At 51.2% G+C, this 25,647-nt stretch overlaps 1 protein-coding gene across 1 annotated transcript in view; it reads right to left on the bottom strand.

Moving 5' to 3' along the window:
- Nucleotides 1–25,296, bottom strand: part of DYNC1H1 (dynein cytoplasmic 1 heavy chain 1) — a 60,653-nt gene extending 35,357 nt beyond the window's left edge. The window contains exons 1-16 of the mRNA XM_068991231.1: nt 25,044–25,296; nt 17,636–17,723; nt 15,541–15,714; nt 15,059–15,314; nt 14,485–14,671; nt 12,738–13,009; nt 12,419–12,646; nt 8,227–9,303; nt 7,373–7,552; nt 5,781–5,930; nt 3,906–4,052; nt 2,239–2,379; nt 1,709–1,885; nt 1,509–1,619; nt 1,307–1,426; nt 586–825 (exon numbers count right to left, since the gene is read on the bottom strand). Coding sequence (XP_068847332.1) covers nt 586–825; nt 1,307–1,426; nt 1,509–1,619; nt 1,709–1,885; nt 2,239–2,379; nt 3,906–4,052; nt 5,781–5,930; nt 7,373–7,552; nt 8,227–9,303; nt 12,419–12,646; nt 12,738–13,009; nt 14,485–14,671; nt 15,059–15,314; nt 15,541–15,714; nt 17,636–17,723; nt 25,044–25,296 — 3,801 coding nt within the window. The remainder of the gene's footprint in view (nt 1–585; nt 826–1,306; nt 1,427–1,508; nt 1,620–1,708; nt 1,886–2,238; nt 2,380–3,905; nt 4,053–5,780; nt 5,931–7,372; nt 7,553–8,226; nt 9,304–12,418; nt 12,647–12,737; nt 13,010–14,484; nt 14,672–15,058; nt 15,315–15,540; nt 15,715–17,635; nt 17,724–25,043) is intronic.
- Between the last annotated feature and the right edge of the window lie 351 nt (nt 25,297–25,647).

Below are 25,647 nucleotides of genomic sequence, written 5' to 3'. Positions count from 1 at the left end.
GCACGTATCTCCATCTGACTTGAAGTGCGTGTCCTTCCGGTTCCCTTCTCATCCTCTGTCTCCTGCGGGAGCTTGTCCCCCTGGGGGCAGGCTCCTTTCTGGTCACCGCTGTGTTCCTGCTGCCCAGAACATGGCTGGTGCTGAGTACAAACTCTAGTGAACGCGGAGGCCTGGCTGCGGCAGTCTCTGGGCACAGAGAGGCTTAACCACTGGGAAGACAGTGGCACAGCCCAGGACGGCCCCGGTGCACAGGCCGGGCAGTGGCACCGGGGGACGCCTGGCCTGAGAACACAAGAGCGCCAAGTCTAACTCCCAGCTACAACTAAGAGGGTAACTTACGAGTGGAGAAACGCTAGGCTTCAGAGGCATTCCCTGACTGTCGCGAGGGGTCTGGCTGAAAAGAGGTCTGTCTAAGCGGGCTTTCACAGTTTCACATCCACTCTCTGCAAGTACGGCTCCCTTAATTACAGGAAGGCAGCACCTTCACCCGGGAAGCGCAGCCGCGGCCGGGCGCCTCAGTCTGAAAGCGGGGACACAGAGGACGCTGCTGGTGCGGGGAGAGCGCGGGGCCGCGCCGGGGCTCACCGTGACGGGCTTGGTTTTCTCCCAGTCGGTCAGCAGGTCAGTGGTGCGGCTCTCCACGGCCCGGTCCTCCTGCACGATCTTCATCTGCAGGTTGGCCACCTGCTGCTGGATGGCGGAGTCCTTCCGCCTCATGATGTCGTTGAAGGCCCCCCACTCCCCCTCGATGTTGTCAATGTAGAGCCAGGACGGCGGGAACTGGAACCTCTGCTTCTCCAGCAGCCGCTGGCCATTGCGGTAGAGCTGGAGAGGGAACAAACACACGGGGCTTTCTCTTCTAGACGGGTAACAGGAGCTACGGCCAGACTCCACAGGAGAAGACCCTCATGGATATAGAATGCACCTGCTCTCCTCCAGGAACCTCCCCTGCCCACAGCGCTGCGTCCCAGGGCAGCAGGCCGCTGGGGGCCTGGATAGGCCAGCCCCGGGCACACTCAGGCGGCCCCGAGCAGGGCCTGAGCGCCCTGGAACTGGGCTTCACGCCCTAGGTCCAAACTATGAGAAGGAAATTTAAGTTTGAGAACTTGAAGATTAACAACTAAAGTAAAAGATTTAAAAAGATAAGAACCTGTGGTTCTCAAATCTTGAAGTGCCTGAAGATCACCTGCAGAGCCTTTTAAAATGCAGCCACCCAGGACACTGGGGTCCACCTTTACGGGGACACTAGGGGGTACGACAGAGACACCCCGGGGATCCCCAAGACACAGCGAGGGGCAGAGCTCACCTCGACTTGCTTCTCAAACTGCTTGATCTTCCGTTTCAGGGACTGCACGTAGGTGATGAAGGTCACTGCGTCGGAGGTGCTGGCCGTGTCTACCGAGTGCTGCTCCAGCTCCTGGCGGGACTGTGGGCAGAGAGCATGGCGTCAATCGGGGAGCCAAGGGGGCCGGCGGGCCTGCCGCCCTGCCGGGGTCCCACCTCCTCACCTTGGAGATCTGGGAGTGGAACTCCGTCATGTTGGAGCCGAGCATCTGCCCAAATTTGCTGAGCACCTCCTTGTGCCAGGAGTCGTACTTCAGGTTCACCTTTGACTGGACCTGCAGGGGGAGGAGTGTTCACACTGCAGCTTCCCTGCGGTCAGATGCTGCCCTCACAGTGCGCCTTCCAGGCGGCCGGCGGGGCTCACCTTCCCGTAATCTATGACCACCGGCCCAAACTCTTTCTTGGTCTCTGCATTGTCGAACGTCCCCCGGGCCTTCCTGATCTGGACCAGCAGCGCCTGCCACCTGCTGAGGTCTTCCCCGAGCCGGTTATAAATGTTCTCGGCCTGCATGTCCCACAAGCACTGGTACTGAAGCCAGACCTGCAGACGAAAGCACAGCCACCCACGGCAGCTCGAATTCTCGTTCTGTGAAACGCCAACGCGTGCGGTCGTGCTCTGCTAAAAAGGCGGGTGTCCCTTCATCGCTGTTAGGAAAAAACTCTCATTCCGAACGCTCGGTCTCCCAACCGAAAGAGAATAGAGTTTTCTGCTCTCCAAAAGGATTAATATCTCAGAAGGTTCATTCTACTATTCACTCCTTGCTTTCAAATAGCAAATATTACCTCATAAGTCGCATTACGTTTGGTCAAGACTTCTTAGCTCCACGTTCATTCAAGCTCACACTTGCCTCTAGGACAGATCACACACGCACCGGGGTGAGAGGAGCGCCTCACCTTGACGTACTGCTCGACCTCGGTGACGATGCCCATGACTGCAGAGTAGGACTCCTCCAGGGCCACGGGGCCGTCCGGCATCCGCGTCAGGGCGTTCCGGTAGAACTTCTCTTCTTCCGTCAGTTCATAGTGGACGCCCACCTAATCGAACAAAGGCGGAGATGAATGCAGGGAGTGCGTACAGAAATGTGAACCTCAGCTGCCTTTCACGGCGTTGAAGTAAATTGAAAGAAATGGTACTTAAGGGATAACGTTCACTCATCCCGGTCACAGGTAACCTAACTCATCAAACCAAGGAAAGGAGCATCAACCACAAGCTAAAAGGTGTGGCGTCCCTGTCTGAGCAGGCATGCCTCAGGAGCGGGGAGCAGGGTGTCCAGAGGGGGCCCCACGAGACCCGAGCCTCTCATCCCAGCAGGCGGGACTGAGGGTGTCACCTCAGGGAGCGAGGGACCACCACCAAGTGTGAACACCAGCGTGCACAGTCACTCGTCGGGGTCAACAACCTGCGGGCCGGTCGCAGGCCAGGCACTGCTGCAGGTACTATGAACAGACAAAGGCCTCTGCTGGCACAGACTTAAGTTCTGCGGGGGAAGGGAAGACGACCGAGGGAAAAGCAAAATACACAGGCCGTCAGAAGGCGAGCAGGGCTGTGGAGAAACAGGGTGGGGAAGGAATACGGGGGCAGGACGGATTTCACACAGGGAGGCGCGGGAGGCCTCACAGAGGTGACCCCTGGCAGAGCTGGGGGCGGCAAGGCAGCCGCGGGGGCAGGGGATGAGCAAGGGCAGAGGCCCCGGGGGCCAGTGTCCATCTGGCCCGTGTGAGGACGGGTGGGGCCAGCTTGCTGCAGCAGAGCCGGGGGGGAGGGGCAGGCGGCAGGGCAGCACGTGTCGGGGGCCCACAGGCCCCCGTGGTGGGCTAGACAGGAAGCCGTTACCAGGCCCTCGAAACAGAGCGTCGAGGTCAACATGCACCTAAGAGGTACTCTGGGCTGCTGCGCTGACAGCAGCTTTTAGAGGGGCAAGAGCAGACAGAGACCAGTGAGGAGAGGGCTTACCTAGGCCTAGGGGGTGAGATGTACCCTGCACGACCACAGCACTGGACGCCACAAGAAACAGACCAGGGTAAATTCTGAAGATGGAGACAGTGGGCGTCCAGGCTGACATCAAGATCTGAGCAGGTTAGAGGCCGGGGAAGAGAAGACGGGGAGACGCAGGTCTGAGGGAGGGGACGTCTGCAGGCGGCCACGTGGAGCCGCGAGGCGGCGGCAGGACCAGCACGTGGCGTTCAGGGTAAGGACCAGAGGAGGCAGGAGCGCGCAGGGCCAGCAGCCCCGACGGGGCACGGAGGGCAGGGTGGGGCAGGCACGGAACACGCAGGAACCGGTGGCGTGGACGGCCGGCGAGGTGCAGGGAGAGCTGGGGGAGCCGGGAGCGAAGACCAGGCCCCAGAGGAGGGAGGAGAGAGAACGGAGCTACGCGCACAGCTCAGACAAGAGACACACCTGGGACTGTGTGGAGCCGTAACTAGGGGCAAGTGTTGGGTCACATTGCTCCCCGTCCAGCGTTCCGCCAGAGCGCTGAGCTGCCAGAGCGCTGAGCTGCCAGAGCGCTGAGCTGCCCGAGCGCTGAGCTGAGGTCCAGGGCTTCCTTGCGGGCACTCACCTGGTACCGCTGGCTCTGGATCCGGGGGAGAGACAGCACCACCATCTTCCAGGCGAACATCTCCTGGTACAGCTTGTACCTGCACTCCTCGATGGGCGGGTTCAAATAGATGACCTGGTTGGTGATCCTCAGCTCGTGAACGACGTTCTGGAAAGCAAAGGTGTAGTTTTGACTCAGCAGTCTATTTCAGTTCAAGGGCTTTGAAATATACCATTTTCTCTCTCTGAATCATTACACTAGTTCTGTGTGAACCACAAAGTCTGTTGCTAACAGATCCGGCCTTCTGTGAGCTCATGTTTGGTCTGCAGCCCTCCCCAAGGGCCCGGAGGAGGTCAGAGGGCAGCTCCGCGTGGGGTCCTCCTGGGTGCTCAGCGAAGCGCCGTGGGATCTGATGCCTGTGAGGATCTCGGGGCGTGAGCACCCTGCAGCCTGAGAAAGCAGTGACACAGGCCGACCTGGCTGGTGTAGGCTCGCAGGCTGGGAGCAGTCTGTGCCGCCTGCCAGCGCTTTGAGCGAGTTTAAGAACTTCAGCTCAGTCTCCACTGCACGTCCGATCAACTCAGACACCCTCACTTGCGTTTCCACATCTCGGTAATTTCTTTTAAAAAGTATTCACCCCAGAGGGATGAATATCTGTAATATTCAAAAGTGAAAACATTTTAAGTATTAAAAGAAAACATGAAGTCTGGGTAGGAAAAAAAAGAAAAGCCAATTGTTTCTCTCAGATCACAGTTTCTACTTGCCTACTTCTACCAGACTTCTGATTTGGAGACTTTCACTGGTAAAGAGAACACAAATACTGTTGACCACACAGAACTGAAGTATGGCTCAACGCATCAGTGTAAGGCGGACGCGCATCTAACCAGCACCTGTGTTACCTGCAGAGTTTAAGGAGACCTTTCTGGAAAGCCTTCCAGGCCCCCGCAGAGCCCTCCTTCCCATGACGGGAAACGGCCGCCTGGAGACGAGGGCTGCTGTCCAGTGTGCTCCCGCATCCTTCTGGGAGAATTCTACTCAGATTTTTATTAAAACTGACATTTTAGGGTCACAGTCTGACCTTCTACTTGCCCAGCAGACCATTATATTCAGTTCTTCAAATTAATTCCTACGTACATCCTAGGAGAAGAGACATTTTTCCCCCAGTGTAGATTTCTAAGTTTTATTTTCCATTAAGGAAAAAAAAATTAATAAATAAAGCTGGGACTTCCCCGGTGGTCCAGTGGTTAGGGATCTACCTTCCAATGCTCCGTGGTGGGGGAACTAAGACCCCACAAATAACTCAGCTGTGAGCACAACTGCCGAGCCTGCACTGAAAGGGAGACCCCCACGCCCCGCAACCAAGCCCCGGCACAGCCAAATAAATGAAAAAATTAACCCCCACGTGTTTCTGAAGCTGTTTTTGACGTAGAGCAGAGTTCTAAGGCAGGCGTGAAGAGGAAAGGTATGCACCCTCTTCAGCCTCCTCTTGAGTGGTGTCGTTACCAAAACAAAGACGTGAGCGCCGGTCCATCGTTCAGTGGCTCAGTCATGGGGGCTCCGTGACCCCGTGGCCTCCAGTCAGACTTCCCAGGGTCTCACAGGACACCACCTCAGTCGGAGGCCACAACCCTCCAATCCCTTCCACTCTGCGCCACTCCGCTTTTCCCGTCTTTCTCTCATGCCTCGGCACCTGGGGTGCTCTCTGCAGAACGGCCCTCCTCTGGGTCTGCCTGGTGCTGCCCTCGTGGATGGTGGCGGGAGGAGCACGGGGTGAAGAGCCTCCCCCTCAGCTCACGTCACCGCGGGACGCTGACCGGGCCCAGGCCTGCCCACCGCAGTGGCTTTTTCACCGGCGCTTTATGTACTGCGGAACCGGCTGCCCTGGGAGACACTCACCTTGATCTTTGGCTCTCCTCCAGGCTTGTGACTAACTTGAGGGGCATCTGTATCCATGTCAACCTCTGCTTTATCCTCCGCTTGTCCAAGGAGCACCTGCGTCCAAGCTCTCAGGCCAGCTTGCAGCCGGACGCCCAGTATCCTTTCAATCTACAGAGAGAACACGTCCCAAGAACAGTGTTTCTCCCAAAGTTAGCTCGCAGAGCGTATTGACAGAAAACCGCTGTTTCAGGCCCAGGACGAATTGCTCCTGACCACAAGCCTGCACCCCCGGCTCCTCAACCTCACGTCTTCACCCTCCAGCCTCGGGTCACTGACCCCTAGGCTGACTGTGCTCTCCACCTGCAGACTCCCGCTCACAAGCAACAAGCAGAGCACAAATGCACAGGCGTGGTGAAGGCCTTGATATGTGCTCAGTGCAGCAGAAAATGCAGAGACCAACACCAGCCTTGGGTGCAAAACCAGGAAACTGGAATTTGCAGGTGAAGCCATTTTCTTTTTCAAATCGAGGCACAAGTGATTTTGTTATTGTTGCTGTTCAGTTGCTAAGTCATGTCTGACTCTTTGCGACCCCAGCACACCTGGCTTCCCTGTCCTTCACTATCTCCTGGAGTTTGCTCAAACTCAGTCCATTGCGTCAGTGATGCTACCTATACGTCGCATCCTCTACCACCCCCTTCTCCTCCTGCCCTCAATAACCGACTATAACATTAGTTTCGGATGTACAACATAAGGATTCAATATGTATACCTATTTGTAAAATGATCACCACAGTAAACCTCAAGTGAAGAAGGAAGTCAGAAATCTCTCATCTGTGAGATTTCCAAGGACTAGGGTGTCCGCACATCTTGCTCAGAGTCCCCCTCGTTGTGAGCCACTCAAGCATCCTGGGAATGCAGCGGGGGCAGCCTGAGAAAACCTGGGGCTTGCACTCGATTCAGAAGACTGGGGCTTCTGAACGTTTGCTCTGTTCAGGGCCATTGGAGCAATCGCTGCATTTTACTAATCCACTTTAGAAGGAAAAACCTGTGACCCACACACAGCTTCAGAACTGACCAGCGGCCACCTGTCCACTGAGTGACCTCTGCCATAAAGCACCCTCCCTGCTTCTGGAGACTTCACGGCTGCTCTGACATACGCTGACGAGAAAGCCACACGGGGTGCTAAGTGTGCTTCCAACACCCACCCCACAGGGGTGAGCCAAGATCCTCTAAACCAGGAACAAGAGGTGCGTGGATGCTGGGGGGCTGGTGGAGGGAGACAGGCGGCCAGAGAAGGCGGCCTGGAGAGCCACCTCAGTCGTGAGCAGAGCAGAGACGGGCTGCAGGAGGTTGTTGCGCTCCCGGAAAACAGAGCGCACGCCTCTCCTCCCCCAGAGCTCCCTGCTCCCGGCGCAGGAGGAGGGTGCCTGCAGCACTACCCCAGTTTGGCTCTACTGTCAGCTACAGGGATTTCTGGAAAGAACTGGATGGTCACCGTCACTGAAAACTGCCACGGAAACGAGCTTTTCAGGGACGACCTAACAGACTTGTGGACAGGGGCCACCCCTGTGCAGACAGCAGACAACGCCACGTGCAGCCGGCGCCACCTACCTCCATGTCCAGCTTGCTGACCCAGATGGGCAGGTTGGAGTAGGAGTGCAGGTTGAGGTCGTCCACGGCCTTCTGCACTCTGTTCAGGATCTCGGAGAAAGTCTTGTGGTCGTACAGGCACGTCTCCAGGGAGCGGACTTCCAGGTCTATCTTCTCCTCGATGATCAGCAGATCGTCCACCTAAAGGGAGGTGCAGTTCGCATTTAAATCACCAGCTTACCCCAGGCCTTTATCTTGTGTACATTCTTCTCAATAAGCGTCTGAGGCAGAGAAGTTCTTCCTCAGAGCGTTAACCCTGCGTGCTGGCCTGACACCACACCCCGCCTATCTCCGAGGAGGGAGGGGAAAGGTATGGACACTGGCGCCTCCCCGTTCCGGCTCCTACTCCCGGCAAGGCACCCTCTGCCTGCACGTGCGGGAGCAGGACATCAATGCACGCTGCTCCGCACCTTCCCTCTCCAGGAGCCAGCCGCACGCCAGCCCAGCAGACTCCGCCCTGCCTGCCGAGACAGAAGCAGGGCCAGGAGACGACTGTGGCGCAGCCGGGCAGGGGTCTGGGGAGGAGGGCCAGGTCGGGGGCGGGCCGACCGCCAGCCCACTGTCCACACAGCTTTATCAGTAACGAAGCTCTAGTGCCCTTCATTTCTTCCCTGGCTCCCTAGCAACGGGGACTGTCACTGAACGGCCTCCCTAAAGCCCCCACACCATCCAACAGCCCGGTGAGGGGAAGGCCTCCTTCTCCTGCTCCGCAGACGTGGCCCTGAGCTGTCAGAACCGTGGGCAACCTCTGTGGAGAGCTAACTGCTAACCGACTGGCAAGCCTCCGGGACAGGGAAGATGGAAGTGGCACGCACCTTCTCCTGGAAGTTGAAGACCGTCTCCGCCAAGCGCTGCACGTAGGGGTCGAGCTTGTAGGACTCCCACACCAAGGCGATGCCCTCGGCGATTAGCGCCTGCACCTCCTTCTTCAGGCCCGCCACCAGCAGGGAGATGGTGCTCCGCTCTTCCACCTTCTCGCACGTGCGCTCATAGGTCCGCACACTCTCGATCAGCGAGATGGCGAATGGGTACAGCTGGTTCGCCTGGTGAGCCTTGTTCACGATCGCCAGCGGGACGCGGAAGCCGAGCCACTTGAGGTTTCGCACTTCTTTGGAGAGGGTGATGATCTCGGGGAGGAAGTTGACCTTCAGCTTAAGGACGTTGCCGGCGCGGCCCCGGGCGCGCGTGCTCTCGATGGTGAAGATGCGGCCCGACACGCCCAGGTTGCGCTGCTGCACCTTGCGGGCCCAGTCGTCAAAGATCTCCTGCGTGTTGAGCTTCATGCGGAAGCTGTCCCCGTCCTGCTTCAGCTTCTGGCCCTCCACATGGTTCTCCCAGCCCTTTCCCAGCACGTCCTCCACGCGCTTCATGTAGGCCGTCAGCTGCCGGTCGATCTGCTTGGCCCAGATGATGGAGCCGGACACCGGCGGCAGGTCGCGCACGTGGCTCATCTTACACGCCTGGCTCTGCGGGTACTGGACCTTGAACTTGTCGTGAAGAGACTCGATGTCGTCCTTCACACGCTGGATCAGCTGTGTCTGGTACTCGCGGATGGCCCCGCGAATGTGAGGCCGGACGAACAGCGCGTTGAACCTGGAGAAGATCCGGAACATCTCGTTGGCGTTCTTGGCTGTGCCGAGCTGGTCTCGCAGGCGCGCGGTGATCCGAGTCTCCACCCTGTCGATTCTCTCATCGTATCTCTTCATTGCGGCCTCCCAGGCCTCCGTGCCCTCCTTGGAGACGTCCAGCCCGTCCACTTCCTTGACGTTCTCGTAAGCCAGGTTGACTTCCTCTATGGCATTCGCGTCAGCAGCGTCAAAGAGAACCTCGGCCACTTTCATGTCCTGGGGCTCGGGCACCTCTCCTTGGTTCTGCTGTGCAACTGCTGTGACCTGGAGGAGAGGGTTTGGAAGAAAACAGGTCTGCCAAGGGGAAGACTTTTACCTCGTTGAGTAGCACACACCACACAAGATGACCAGTCCACCACGTAAGCCTGACGTTTAGTCAAACACTTTACAACCACAAGTCAAGACTGTGTAAGACAAGATACTGCACGTTCTAACTCTGCTGTAAAGACCTTCAGACAATGTAGTTCTGTGGCTGAAGAAGCTAAAATAAAAAAGTGTTGAGACCTGGGTTTGTGGTTCTTCCCTCAAACTGCACTGGAAAGCTCAGGACTTCATAGGAGTGGTATATACAAAGTCAGAATCCAATATACTTCTCATTTTTATTTCTAAAACTTTAGATCACCGCCCAGGGTCCACACTGCAGCATAGGGACAGATCAAGCATGACAGTAACTGAGAGGGTCCCGCTCAGTCCCCTGAACGCTCCTGGACGGACAGCAGAGCACACAGGCCCTGTGCCTCGGGACGCGGCAGACCCCCGGGCACAGCTCACGCCCACTCTCACGGAATTACACCGCCAGGCAGGGGGCTTGATCTGGGGTCCACAGACGCCACACATGAAGTTCAGACAGTCTGTGAATTTATTTGGAGAAAATCATTTTCACTAAGCCTAATTAAATTTAGCATTTTCTTCAGTCGTGAATGTAGGCAACAGTTATAGCTGTCCCCAGTGCCCTTTGTCATCAATAAATCCTTCCACGTCACACGACAGCTGTACTGTAATCCTGAGAGCTTGTTTACGTTCACTACTTCAGAATCGTGCTATCAGGCCTGTCTTGCCCTTTTACGTGTTCATGGAGAAGCACACAGATTACTGTCCACAGATCGTAACTTCAAAACTGTGGACAAATGTTTCTTTGTAAACCTGTGCCTTTTATTTTATATATTTAAAAACATTCTGAGAACTCCTGGCAATGGCATTATAGGAGCAAAAACTGGACAAAATGATTAAACAGCCATTTCAGGACAACGGACAACAACCGAAGGCAGCCGACACCCTGAGGTGTGCTGATGTCAGGTGAGGGCAGTGAGCCCGGCCTGGGGTGCTCCCACCCCAGCCCAGGCAGGAAGACTCGCAGCTCTGCAGGGGGGAGTGGAAGAGCAGCTTACAGCAGGGGGTTCTGGGGACTTCCCTGGCGGCCGAGGGAGTAAGAATCTGCCTGCACTGCTCCAGAAGACCCCACATGCTGCAGAGCCACCAAGCCCAGCACCGCACCTACAGAGCCAGCGCTCTAGATCCCGGAAGCGGCAACTGCTGAAGCCCGGGCACCCCAGAACCTGTGCCCCACAACAAGGGACGCCACCGCGACGAGATGCCCACACGCGGCAACAGGAGGTCGCCCCCACTCGCCACAACTAGAGAAAAGCCCACGCGGCAAGGAAGACCTAGCACCTGAAATTCAGGAAACAAATAAAGGGGGCGTTCTGGAAAAGACAGCCTGGCAAGGGCCCACGCAGCAAACCACACACACACCCCGGAGGCCTGGGGAGCCCTGCAAGAATGAAAAGCCTGGACAGATTTACAACCTGCTGTCCACCAAAACTCCTATAACCAGTGAAACTAGCCTTCAAATACGAGAGTGTTGCCAGCAAACCTATGGGACAAGAAATGGCAAAGAATTTCTTCAGGCTACAGAGAGAAGACGGCAGAGGTAACAGGCCGCAGAAAGAAACGAAGAGAACTAGAAGATATAAATCGGGGACAAATGGAAAAGATTATGTCATTATTTTTCTTTTCACCTGCCGATTCTTCTAAGATATATGTGACTGCTTAACTTGTAACGCTGTGGTGCTGGGTTTATAACATATGTAACAGTAATACCACATACTAATAACGTATGTGATACAGATGCATTGTAAGAACAGCGTTATTTCTCTTGCTGTAAACATGACAAGCAGGAGGAAACAGATCTATGTTGATTACGAGGTTCAGTCAGTATTGCGTATATCACGATAAGAGACCTATAGTAATCCCTAGAGGAAACACTGAAAAAGAAAATTCAAAGAAATATAGCTGTTAGGTCTCTAGAAAACAGAAGCTCTCAATCCAAACTTATCAATAACGACGTTCAATGTGAACAGACTAATCCTCCAATAAGACCATCCTGAGAATGCACGCCTGCACACGAGTTTACTACGGACTTTCCAAACAGAAAGGCAGTGGACACCACATGGTTTACAAATGGAAAGTAGACAATGATGTTTTAAAACAGGGATATCTGAGACGGACATGCAACAAAGGGCTGAGACACCCTAAGCTAGGACAAATCAGTCCCAGTCAAGTCTCTCACGGACACAGTAAAGGGTTAACACGTAAAACCACCACGCACACGCGTGTGCACATGGATCGGGACTGCACGAGTCGAGAAGACACCAAGCACTCCTTAGCAACCCGCTCCACCCTGGGTGGCAGGCACTCCTCACAGAGAATGAACCGAGATGCAAGGCTTCCAGACCGGATCGCCCATCCCAACTACACTCCAGAATTCTCTTGACTACGGGAAGGCTGAAAGAATCCTAAACACACGCACGAAAGACCCCACTGAGAGCCTATGATTAACACTGGCTATTGGCTTTAGCACGTGTCTATCCGTTTACCAATTTGTCTACCTACACGTGTATCAATCTACCTGCTATTTCTGGACTGGATTGTTTAAAAGGGAGAAAAGTAGTGCTCAAAAAAGTGGTGAATTGAGAAGAGAGAAAAAAAAAACCATGAAAAAAGAAAAGGGGTTATTTAATTGTTTCAATAAATCTGAGCCAAACGCAATTATTACCACATTTTACAGATAAGGAGTCTGAGGAAAAGAGTAAAACAATGAGCCCAGTCCGATGGCTAGGTCAACAGTTGAATTAGGAGGTAAACCCAGGAGGTTTGGCTCTCGGGTCCATGCAGTTTGGGGATGGGAATGAATGGACGGAGAATGTTAAAGATTTGAACTCAAACGCTATGATCTTCAAGATGACAGTGACAGATGAAAATGGAGCCAAAGAAGCACTTCACAGTGTAAAAGAGAAACAGGTAGCTGACTGCAAAAAAAGAGAGACACAGAGAGTCATTCAAGCAATGCAGGCACGCATTTTCAGACCGTGAGCCACACCTGTGGCCTCAGGACCCTGACGATGACCGCTCTCAGCTGCTCGTGCTGGCGTCTGAACTTTCTCATCTGGTCAAGGCGCGCCTGAAGCTTCCTGTGAGCAGGGTTGATCCGCCACACCATCTTGAGGTTTTCTTCCCTTTTCCTTTTGACAATGTCTCTCAGCAATACCTGGAGTTTCTCATATTCATCATCCCACGTCTGAAAAACTTCAAAGCACGCAACCATAACCTGGGACATAATTTAAGAGGGGAAGCTTATTATTAAACCACATTTTCATCGAAATGCCCTAAAGTTGGCTTCCCAATATATTACAACTTACTTTTTCAAATTCTTCGTAGGCGACATGCATCAGTTTTCTAGTGCCCAATACTTTTAGTAACTGAGAACTCAAGTCTCTCGAAATCGCCTCCACCAAGCGCAGTGCCCTCTGAATGGGATATTTCGTGTTTCGGATCTTTCTCAAATGGGTGAAAATTGCAACAAGTGCCTGCCTTATTTTGTCCAGCTCAGTGGCAGACAGCAAGTCATTCAGAGGAAAATCTTTCATCAGAGGATTGTAGTCATTCACCGTTTCCAAAGCCTGTTTCAGACCTAGATTAATAGAGAAACAGTTACACACTTTTCACATCAAGTTCCCAGTTTTATAGCTTTCACACGAAGCCGGACAACTACAGTATACACTGTTCTATGTCAATTACACCTCAACTTTTTTTTTAAAGTAAAAGAGTATTCCTTCTAGGTTTAAATATTGGGTTGGCCAAAAAGTTTGTTCCATACGATCTTATGGAAAAACCCAAATGAACTTTTTGGCGAACCCAATACTAGTTAGGTAAACTAGAACACATCCTCACAATGGAAGATTGTGACGCTGCAAAAGATTTAGTAAACACAGAAATTGTGCTGTTTGAAAAAAACAATGTTATTAACAGGTGATGCCAGTGAGGTCTCAATTTTGCTTCTGAAGAGTGCCAGTCAGTATTCTGTATACTGACTGTATACTGTACGCTGTCAGTCACTATTCATGCACACTCCAAAGGCTGTGAGTGGTAGTCCCAGAGATGTCATCTTTGTTTGCTTTCTGTACGATCTAAGCATTCTAGTACTACTACATTGGTTTTGTAAAACTTGAATTTTATCAGCATTAAGAACACTAAAATTTAAATTTTATACACGTGGCTCAAGTTAGGCGGAGTGTATTATAGACACAGATCACATAAAAACCTGGGTCCTGGTCTTTTTTTTAAAACTTCCTCTGGCATAAGATTTTTAAAAAAGGAATCTATTAGGAAAGGAATAAAGGTTTCAGAAGCATTAAAAAAAATTCAAGGTATACATTTCGGTACTAGTGAACGTCCGTATCTTAGTGAGTATATAAAATGTGGTCACGGGAACTGAAAAGGTTTCCTCTAACACTTAAAATGCGGGCACACAGCCTTTTCGGAGGGGAAGGAAAAGAACACGACGACGACTGCTGTCCCGATAACTGGTTCTAACGTGTCTCTAGTGGACAGCACGGTCTGGCCACGGCCGGCACTCCGCATCTGTGCGCCTGGCATCTGCTCATTTAACGGCACCCTCCCTGCTGTGCATTCAGAAACCACCTTCATCTTGACAACGGTTCAGAACAGGGAAGAGGGCGGAGAATGTAGGGGGTGGGGGGCAGGTAAATAGCAGAAGAGAAAGTACTGACCAGCTCTCCTTCTGCAGCCCTGTGGGGAAGAACTTCTTAACGTAAACCACGCTCCTGCCTGAACTGTCAAAAGCACGCTTAACTTTACATTGAAAGAAGCACAGCCTATTCAGGGAACCAGGTAACTGAGAAACAGGAGGGGAGCCCCCAGGGCTCCCTATCCTCAGGCCTAGAAACTGGCTCCTGCTCTTGAAAGCCCTAAAGGGAAAAGGAGGTAGGTGGGAAGATCATTTCCATCACCTAGAGCTGGCGAAAGATGAGGTTAGATGCAAAGGAGTAAGCAGTCAGGAGAGACGGTGCATCTCTTCCTTTTCATCACAAACCCAGGCGGAGAGCTCGCTGCATCAGCCTCTGAGCTCCAAGCTCTCGTCCCTACCTGTGTCAGTGTCAAAGCTGACGGTGGCATGGAATCGCTTGCCGTGTTTCAAGATGTCCAGAGTCAGAAGAACTTCCGGGCTCTCTCGTTTCTCCTGGATGCGGTATAACGCCCGTTCCAAGTTTAGCCAAAAACTGATTTCCTGTAAGGCAGTTCCTGAGGCTGGATCTCGGTCAAGTTTGGTCACCTTAAATACAAAGTAACATTCAAGAGTACTCAGCATTTAAACAAAGGTAGAAAAATATCATTCACTAAACATGCACATTAAAATTCAGGGCCAATATTTCAAGTAGATTTCCTTCCTTGTATAAAAGGTGGTTTAGTTTGGAACCAAAGGACTGAGACAGCTGAGATTAAGGCTGTCTCACGGGTGGCACTTAACCATGTCACACGGTACCCTGACTGCCCCATGCGGGCTGGCATTAGTCCTCCACCGAGCACTCCCAGGACCAACGGGAGAGAGAGCCAACCGGCATCACAGAATCCACCTCCTTGACGAGAATTCGTACCGGTTTTCTCGCAGATACTAACGCGTAAAGCGTTTTACACGATACTTTCAATACTGTGCTCCTACCTTTTGGATTTCTCGGATCCAGCGGTTCACTCCAGATTGTAACTGATTGAGGAAGGTCGGGTCCTCAACCTTATCTCCAAAGTCTGTAACTTTCGGCTTTTCTCCACGCTCATAACACTGCTTTGCAACATTTGTAATAATCGGATGAATGGGCAGGCTGATCTCTGGAATCTCAATGTTCTGCTGCAGGTGCAGGAGTCCCATCTCAAGCTCGGCAATCTTTTTCTCAACTGAAGGAGCCATCTTATCACCGTCCCTTAAAAGACAAAACCATCTCAAGTTTTGGTGTGCTGTCGTCTCCAAAGGGGTTCTATCATTTCAGGCCCGTCACAAGTCGAAGCTGCACGTTACGCAGCAGACTCACAGCCCTGGGTTTACCAGCTTTGCCTCCCGATTCCCGAGCACTGCACCATTCTCTCCAAGGCGTGTTCCGAACAGTAAGGAAACGACACTCAAACGAAGGAAGGAAAGCTGGTTCTTACCTGTCGGCCTTGCCAGACTCCCTGATGTAGGACTTGAAGAAAGGCGCCACTGCGTTGCTGACGAGAGAGTGCAAGGTTTCATAGGGCGAGTCTTCGCTGAGCGTGAGGACTCGGAGCTGGGAAGACACTGGCTTGTCTGCATCAATCACTGGAGTTCGTTTAATGAACGCCAAGCTAAAAGAAAGGAAAAGAAAACATTAGAACCCACGGTCTCATTCCTCATCAGCCTTCATGACTACAGCCTTCTCTGTGGTGCCCGCAAACTAGAAACCCATCTGCATGTTTTGATTTTAAAATCATGCGAAGAATAAGTTGTTGCTTTTCTAATAGTGAAATACGCTGCTTCTCTTCTTTATTCATCTATGTGAGAACTACGGAATCAAGGTTAAGGTTATGACACGTGACCATGAAACCAGGCCAAGTTAATTTGTCTCAAATGGAGGTTGAGTTCATAATTTTGTCCTCACGAAAACTAACTTCCCTAGCAACTGCAAGCTACAAGCTGTGAAGAACTTAAATTTGATCTCATTATAATCTGTCCCATTCATTTATGATATTGAATCACATGTCAGCTTGACCACAACAAAAGTCACCTGCAGGTTCAAGTGATGAGGGGACATTCCAGGCTCTTACACCCAGCCTAAACCAACTCTTTTAGTCTCATCCCCTGCCACGCACCCCATACCCAACTTCAGACACCCTGTAAACTACATGACCCGTTCTCTAAACAGCATGTGTTTTTCTGTAGTTGCTTCAGAAACCTATATTCAACTGCTGAAACTCCAAGTTAACCTTCAAAACCCAACTCCAGCATCATTTCTTCTATGGGACCTTTCCTAAGCAGAAGCAGTCTCCAGGTTTCACGGTCTTCGGCACCTCTGAGACTTCGCCAAGTAATACAGCGAGTCGTGTGTCTGCCACTCTTCCTCCCCAAAGACCGTGAACTTCTTGGGAACAGGAGTTATGTTTTATTCCTTTGCACACCCACTGCTGTTATCTTGTACAGAACAGGTGCTCAAAGGTGGCTGAACCAACAGCTTCAAGGGAAGCAATATCTGAATTTTCCAGTTCTCATATTATGTATATGGACTTTAGACACAATACTTCCTATTATTCTAAAAAATCAATGAAGCTCCTGCTGTGACACGGTGAGAAGGAACGCAGTCACAACGGTATTCCTGCCAAAAATGTACAACTTGAACGTAACCATGGAGAAGCAACAGACAGACCCAGGGCAAGGGCACCCCATCAAACTACTGGTCTGTGCTCAGCAAAGACACCAGTGTCATCAAAGACACGGAACTGGATTCTGGATCGAGGGAGAAATGCTGCAAGGCGCAGTGCTGAGAAAATACGAGTATGCGCTGTACCCAGAGTAACCTGTTCTAAAATTTCGGCAATTTGGAAATTGTGCTGCGGCTGTGAGCAAGGATGTGGCTGTTCTTAGGAAACGGCTGCAGCATGTTTAGGGACAAAGGGGCAGCCTGTCGATAACTCACTCTCAGATGGCTCTGGAGAAGAATGACAATGCGGACGTGGGAAAGGCTAACTGATACTGGGAGGTGCCATATGCTGTCCAGGCAACTCTGGTAAGCTTGAAATTATTCCGACTAAAAAGTTTTAAAAAGCCAATGCAAAATAAACATTTACGTATTTGGATTTCAATAAGTCTACTAGAATAAAAATTGGCACAATCTTTTTAGAAATCTGGTAACGTGTTAAAGATGCTATATCTGAACTAGTAATGCTATCTTTAGGGATTTATCCTAACAAGAATCAGACCTGTACCTATGAATGTGTGCTACTTATTTATAATAATGAAAACTCAGATATAATCTCAGAGCATTATTAGACATGTTAATATTAATACACTGTGGCTCAAGGGCTAATGTCCTGACATGGCAATTAAAATACTTTGATTTTATACTGACTTGGAAATCCTCTTAATTTGAGTAGATAAAATCGAAGACAAGAAACTGAATTAAAGAGCAGAAATCTTTTGAGTGTCTTCTTGGTAACTCTGACGTGATTAGGATTTACATTTAATTCTCACAAGTTTTATAGTCCAAAATAATGGTATATTCACACTGCTCACCTATTGGACTTAACTCCGTAGTGAATGTCTATGTTGATGTTATAGGAAATAAATTCTTTTTCTTCTTCTCCTTCATCACCGACATCCTCTGCAAATCGTAATAGACATTATATCAAATTCAAGTCAATATTTCAATTTTTAATTGAATTTATCAACTGCTCAGAGCCTGATGAGCCTCACCCCATCCCCAACCTGGCACCTACACCCCGTGTGACGTGGCTTCCACCCGTTTTTTCCTGAGTGCCGACGGACCCGGGCGCTTATTTGCAGTGTGATCCCAGGCAAGGTGCTTAACTTCCCAGCCTCTCTGCTTCCTTGTTTGTAAACTGGTGTGCGCTGGCATGCCTGGGCAGTTGAAGGACTGAGTGCACGGACGCCCAGAGCAGGCCTGGCCTCAGGCAGTGCCGGCGGCGTCTGCGCACCAAGGCCAGGTTCCCCCCACCCCCATCCCAGCGGCCCCATCCCAGGAGCTCCTGACACGCAGGCCACCCACCTCCCACCCCAGGGTATTCTGCTAGGCTGTCCACTCAGCACCCTCTATGTGACAGGCGTTATGTCAAGTGCTTAACCCTCACAACAACCCTGCCGGGGTGGCGTGACGACTTATCCTTCTGTTCCAAGCAAAGGATGTAAGTAAACTGCCTTCAGACACGTGACTAGAAAGGGACAAAGGGACGATGCAGAGGTCTGATTCCAAACCTGGGGTCCTCACAGGTCGACAGCTTGCCCTCCTCCCTCCATCAAGAAAACTGCTGCCAAGAAACGCCCCCAGGGTCACAAGGGGGCGTTCGCCAGGCCTTCCCCTCTGCCCTTACAGCACTTTCAGAGCCTGCTCTGCGGTCAACCTATGAATGCAGTAGGGATTTTAAAAAGCTTACTGGAATGTAACACCACGATAACTCAAGATGAACGTGAATAAAATTTGTAGAGAGTTAAAAATCAAAATTGAAAAAATATAAAAAATTACAAAAAGTTATAAAAAGGGGAAGTAATCCAAATCTCTAGACCTAGCACTGACTAAATGCATACGCCCGCTAGTTACTGTCTCTGCAACGACATACTACGTGGAGTGACTGCATCAGGAAGAGTAAATATGGAAGAATTAATCTGACTTGGTACAAGCGATTTGCCTTCACTTCTAACTCATGGTGTGACAGCTAAGGCAGCAGACTTAACTAAAGGCATTTTTCTTCCCCTCAGCTTCAAATCTGTAAAATGTAAAGGCAGCATCAGAAAGGGGCTGGGTACTAAACTAGGTGGTCTGCAAGGTTCTACAGGCGCTGAAAACTATGAGCAGAAGCTGTTTGCTTCTTTAGCTTTAAGATGAGACATACAAAATTCCACTAAAAGCACAGAAAATATTGGTATGTTAATCAAGAAGACAGTAACTCTTCCAAAATGTTGTTTTTGGTATATCTTCAGGAAGGAGAAGGGAAGAGAGCGGCAGAACATTCTAGTGTGCCAGGGACTTCCTAGCTGTTTTTGAAACATTACCAACTACCTAAAAAAAAAAAAAAAAAAAAACAACCCCACACCAATCAAGTTTTCTAACTACTGAAATGTGGACATACCGACAGAGAAATCATACTGCCTGAAACCAACCAAATACGTAACTGCAGTCTGTAAAATGCGAGCACAGAGAATATAAGGAAATACTCCCAAACTAAAGCAGCTGTCAGGCGGTGGGATTCTGAAATATTTTTTTCCCTCAATTTTTGGAACTTTCAGTAATGTTCTTCTATGGGTTACATAAAATACATGCCATTAAAATAACACTCCAACAATAAACAGAAAATAATTACCACAGGAAATTACTGACATAATTAAAAAATACAGTAATAACTTTGAATAATTTCTTCCTCCTGGACAAAGCATCATCCTCTATATAAATGAAACCAAGCATGCCGACCGGACTCAGCATCTAACCACGTTGCCTGAACGCTGCAAACGGGGTTAAAGGAGGCGGGCAGGAGGCCAGGCGATGAGTCACAGCCGGCTCCGTCTCTGTCTCCTTCTCAGGACGGCTGTGCAGGGCCCGCCCAGCCCACCCTGGAATCACACTGCATTGCAGCAGGAGGCACGCCCCATGACATCACCCTCAGAAAAGGGCGTGCAAGGTGTCCTCCACGGCTCAGTAAAACTCGAACTGCCTCTGATGACAGTAATTGCTGGAAGTCGTCAGTAATCAGCTGAAGACTACATTTTGAATTAGGCTTTTTAACCCTGTTCCCCATAAACACAAGGACCACATGAAGCCTGAGTGGGTCTGAGTCCCATTATGGAGAACTCAGGACCTTGTTTTGTAAACACCCAAACAATTTAAACTTTAGCAGAAAATATTGGTATGTCTCTTCATAAATTATTACATATTCTAAAGAACAGTAATTTTACTTCTGCAGAAACATTTTTTAAAAACTGCTTGGAGGAGAGAAAGACACTTACTAGCTGATTCCTAACAGGGACTGTCAATCCCGCAGTGTTAAGAGACAGAGACAGTCTGCATGTTTCCCAGGTAATATTCCACTTGCCGTAAAGTCTGAGCCAGTTTCCTAATGATGCTACAGTCACTGGTGAATACACAACAGAATGATAGTGCTGCCTGTTAACATACGCATGGAACCGAAATACCAGCCCACAGCGTTGGGCCCGCCTCTCAAATTCCTCTGCTGCCAGCCACCCTGATACACATTACAGCGGCCTGTGGTCATCTCTCTGGTTAACTTCTGAGTCTATCAAAACTTCTCGAGATGTTCAAAATGTCTTTAAGCACTACTCTGTGTATCCTTCTTTTGAAAGATGACTGTATTTCAAACCACAAATGATTTCGATCATTACACTGTGACTTAGGTGAGCAATACGCCTTGCTGAATGAAACACAAGCAGACCCACGTTCACCTCCTCTAGGGCTCACGGCGCCTCTCCCAGGTAGAGGGGGCGCGTGTGTGCAGTCTGGTGGACAGGCCAGGCTGGCCTGCCCGTGGTCACTCCTGCGCTCACCGTCCCCTCCCAACGTTCTCCAGCCGCCGGGCAAGCCTCCTCGCAGCCAAGCATGAAGGCCGCTCATCTTTGGCCAGAGTGCTTGTTGCGTGCTCCAGGTTCTCTTTACGTGTCGTCTTCTTTTCCTTTTGAAACCCCAGCATGCCGCTAGTCGCAGAGTACTGTGGTCAGTCGCGAGCACACATATCCTCCCCCGCTTCTCCTCCAGCGGCCACTCCGGCTCCTCCCCTTTCACGCCCCTGGTACCTTCTCCAGTCATCCCCAGGTCCACGCTGTGTCCTGTGCAGAGGCTGTGACCCTCTCGGGCAGAGTCCTGAGCCTCTTCACTCAACACCACTGGGACTATGAAAGGAGGGTTAAACCGCACGTTCCCCTTGTACCTGAGGCAAGTCTGGGGCTCCTTTTGACACTTCCAGAAAAATGAATGTCAATAATGCCTAAGAGCCTGAACGCTTTTTAAGGCTCATACTAAGTGAAAAGAACCTCTATGAGGTAAATACAGACGAACACCCCTTTTTAATGGATACCAAGGAACTGAACAGAGAAATTGTTTTTAGGTTTCAGAACCCTCCTCAAACCATCCTGCTCCTAACTGGGTCTTAAAGCCTGTGGTTTCGGTTTCCTCACTCAGGACGGAGTGGGCTGGGCTACCTCTCTCCCGCTGCTTCCAGCCAGATACTCTGCAGACGAAATTTCCATTTGTTTTTAGCTTTTCAAAAAGAAGTGACGACTGGTTTTCCTCTCCTGTACACGAATTCCACTCGCCTTGAAGCACTGCCCATCCAAACTCACCCCGCGGCAGGCTGCTGTGACCACCCGAGGGCCCGCACGGGACAGTGAGGCCCCATACATCTTTCTCCTCCACTACACCTCTAGGAGGGCGGGTCCTGTAAAAGCCACGAGCTTTCTGTCATACTCCGGCTGCCAGCCAGCTCTGCACTAACGAAGCGGAGGTAAAACCGCCTCAACCATGTCTGTCAGGAAAAACTAAAATTCCAAGTTTAGGCTGAGTATGGACTAAAGGCAGCCACCGTTTTCAGCCTCATCCCAGGTTAAGACACCTGAGTGGAGCACAACAGAAGCGGAGCCCCACAGCACGGGCTCCCAGCCTGGCCACAGACAAGCCCTGGGACCACCAGCCGCAGCCTGGCCACAGACAAGCCCTGGGACCACCAGCCCCAGCCTGGCCACAGACAAGCCCTGGGACCACCAGCCCCAGCCTGGCCACAGACAAGCCCTGGGATCACCAGCTCCAGCCTGGCCACAGACAAGCCCTGGGACCACCAGCTCCAGCCTGGCCACAGACAAGCCCTGGGATCACCAGCTCCAGCAGCTGCACCCCAGAGCATCCTCACCTTCTCCCGCCTTCACCACCCAACCTCTCCTGGAGATGGAACTCAAACAAAAACGCATCAGGTAAAAAAGGCTATAGAAATGTCGCTGCCGTCATAAAATGCCCATCACGTAATGATCACCTACCTGGTCATGCTTTCAAAAGTATGCTATGAAGAAAACACTTTTCCACAGGGAGACTTCTCTTTTTACATCGAGGAGCCACAATTTAACCTTCCCTTTCCTACCAACTTTTCGCTATCAAAATAAAATTGATAGGAACTTCCCTGGTGGGGCAGTGGTTAGGACTCAGAGCCCCAACTGCAGGGGCCTGGGCTCAATCCTGACTGGGGAACTAAGGTGCTGCAAACTGCACGGGGCAGCCCCTGAAACAAACTGTTAAATTCACCACCTTTATTCTACACTGTAAGGAGTGCTGTACTTTACCAAAACAGTTTAAAGCTAAAGGCAGCAGTCAAAACAAAGACCGATCTTCAGTACAAAAAATGCTTTTATATTCAATTATGTGTTTACAAAATCCTTTCCATAAAAAAGGGGGGCATGTGAGGGGAAGATAAAGTAAAAGTAAATAAATTCTAAATTCATTGAATAAATGATATGACTTCAATGTAAGTGGTCTTTAATCAGTTTAAACCACTCAGATTTGTTCTCAATATTGTAACGGAAGCCTCCTTTTCCACTGAAAATAACTCTGGATGTTCCTATTTGCTTAAAGGAGCAAATGGCAACACTAACTCAAAAAACACACTCGGAAGACAGACAGCCTTTCTACTAAGGGACCTGGGCCTAGGCTTGTGTCTAAATTATGCCAATGCAGCCAGGATGCTGATTAGACTTATGGGACCACATAATTTTCCCTCAGATTTCTGTAAGTGAAAAATAAGTTACAGACTGATTGAATTACTAGAAATACTTATGGGACTTTTATAAATTCATGAATGAGGTAGGATTTCAATTTTAGACAGTCTCATTCCTTAGTCAATGTTCAAAAGTGCAAGTCATTATGGAGCCAAGATTCGGATGCCTGATCCTGAAAGGAGAAAATGAACCATCAAGAAAACAGAGGTGATTTGCACCAGAAAGCATTGACAGAAATAGGGTTATACTCCAATAATTTTAGCAAAGTTCAGTCCTAAGATGTTGAGTAAAGTGAACCACCAAAGAGAACCCTAGAAGCAAAGAACAAAACTTACAGTTTATTTTCCATAAAAAGAAACTGAGACCTAATGTAGAAATCACTGATTTCAAAACACAAACAGTGCAATGAAAATATGATCAAGAATTAGCTAAGGTCAAGCCACTCAAAATACAGTAACGACACAGATTAAAATGTATTTTAATAAAACAATGTATGTTCACTGAAAACCACCACAAAGACAGACACCAAAAGGCTGACTGTGGTCATATCTAGGTCAAAGGATTCCAGGTGATTTTAATTATCTGTTTAATTTTCTATTGAGATCATACACTTTAAAGAAAAAAAAAAGAAATAAGTTCAAAAAAAGTTTTTCAAATACTGTTGGTTTCCATGTGGGAAAACAATCTCAAACAGAAAAGAAAACCCTAAACAACATTAATATTCATATAACATAAAATATGCCTGGATGGCTTATTGGCTTTGAACATTCTCTGTGGATCTAAGGAAAATTCTCTTTCCCCCTAGCTGACCCTCCTGCAGAGACCAATGCTACAATGAAGCATCTCCTGAGTAAGAAGTCTTTGAAAGAAACAAATGATCTGATACAAATATAAGTCTGGGGAGAGGGGGCAGGGAACAGGACCATGAGGCAGACAGCACAGCTTTTTGAGATTACAAGAAGCTTGTCCCCCAGCACTTCCAGACAACGCCCCATCCTCAGTACTAAGCTAGAATTATTTACCTGGTCCTCATCCTCTTGGTTCCTGGATGCACCCGGCCACACCCATACTGAACTGTCAAGACCCTCGGCCCACTGGCTACAAAAGGTCTCAAAGCATCCAGGGGAAATCCTCCTGGAAGGCTATCTCCTCTCCCAAGAGGAGTCCAGCCCTGCTCTAGGGAATTCACTGCTGGAGACCGCCGGAATATGCAAACCTTTTACCCCGTCCCTCCACTGCGTGCCTAACCTGTTTCAGTATACCTGCTGCCAAAGCAAGCATGGTGCCTAACCCGAATCCTCTCCTTTGAAGATGGTCAAACGTGCCCAACATCCTTAAGATGTTAGGGAAAAATCCGAAGGAAGTTTCTGACCAACCCAATAGATTCAAAGACCGCTGGGTCATCCTTAGGATCATCTTAAAAGAAAGTGAAGTCACTTAAGTCGTATCCAACTCTTTGTGGCCCTATGGACTGTAATCTGCCAGACTCCTCTGTCCATGGGTTTTCCCAGGCAAGAATACTGGAGTGGGTTGCCATTCCCTTCTCCAGAGGATCGTCCCCACCCAGGGACTGAACCCGGGTCTCCCGCATTGCAGGAAGACGCTTTACCGTCTGAGCCACCAGGGAGCATTCCACAAATACAAGGTATGTCTGAATGAAAACAAGCGGACTGGAAACTTGAGATGCTGGGTCCAGTCTCGGGAGGATTAGCTGGTGTGACCTTGGACCAGTCGTTTCAGCTGGGCTTCAAGTTTTCTCGAGTATGAAGTGGGTGGAGATGGACCTCGCCTCGGCAGGGGACAGCAGGAGGTCCAAGAGGCCGAGCTGCGTGCGCTGTCCAACCCAGCACACTGGAAGCCTCGCGGGGCAAGCGAAGCTGCCACGGTCCCTGCCCGGGCCTCCGTACGTGGAGCGGGGATCCACCGGGCCCTCCCCCTACATCCTGGCGACCGAAGGGGTCACAATCCAGGCCGGCCTGCCGGGATCCCTCCCGAGGCCGGCCCGGCCTGGACACAAACCGAAACCGAAGAGCTCATGTGACAGCGGAGGCCGGGATGCGGCCTCCGCCCGCGCTCAGCCCGGGAGACGCCGTCTCCACCCAACTCGGCCATCTTGAGAGGCCGACCAGACAAAGCGAGCCCATTGTCCCCACGGGTCTCCGTCCCCGGGGGTGCGCCCCCGGCGGCTGCGGGCCCGCACCTTTGAGCGTGGAGCGCTCCACCAGGACCGTGTGCACCTGCGGATCCGAGAGGAACTTGCGCATCTGCTCCAGGGCGCTCTTCTCCTCCAGCGCCGCCTCGAGCGCGGCCGGGGCCTCGCCGCCGTCCTCCAGCAGCAGCGGCACCAGCTTGCGCAGGTGCTTCTGCAGCACCGACACGTCGGCCACGTTCTGCACCGCCGACACCTCCAGGCCGGCCGAGCCGTCCTCGCCGCCGCCCCCGGGCTCCGACATGGCGCCGCGCTCGGGACCCGCGCGCAGCGCTGAGGAGGCGGCCGCGACTCGGCGAGAGAGCGAGCTAGCGAGCCGGCGCGCGAGAGAAACGGGCGACGCGGGACGATCGTCCGCTACCCGCGGCCGACTGAGGGAGAGCGGGAGCCGGCTCCGCCCTAAAGGCCACCGCCCGCCGTCCCCGCCCTGCCCGCCGCAGCCACGCCTCGTGCGCCGCCTACGTCACGACGTCGCGCGCCTGCCCGCCGCAGCCACTGGCGCCTTGGTCATGGCGTCGCGCACGCGCGCAGGCGACCTCGGCGGCGCCACCGCGCGGCCTTCTGGGACTCGTAGTTCCAGCGCTGGGCGGAGCCC

Source organism: Capricornis sumatraensis, chromosome 19 (genome assembly GCF_032405125.1).
Source record: "Capricornis sumatraensis isolate serow.1 chromosome 19, serow.2, whole genome shotgun sequence".
NCBI classification, from domain to species: Eukaryota; Metazoa; Chordata; class Mammalia; order Artiodactyla; family Bovidae; genus Capricornis; species Capricornis sumatraensis.
This window is presented reverse-complemented; position numbering and strand designations above follow the sequence as displayed.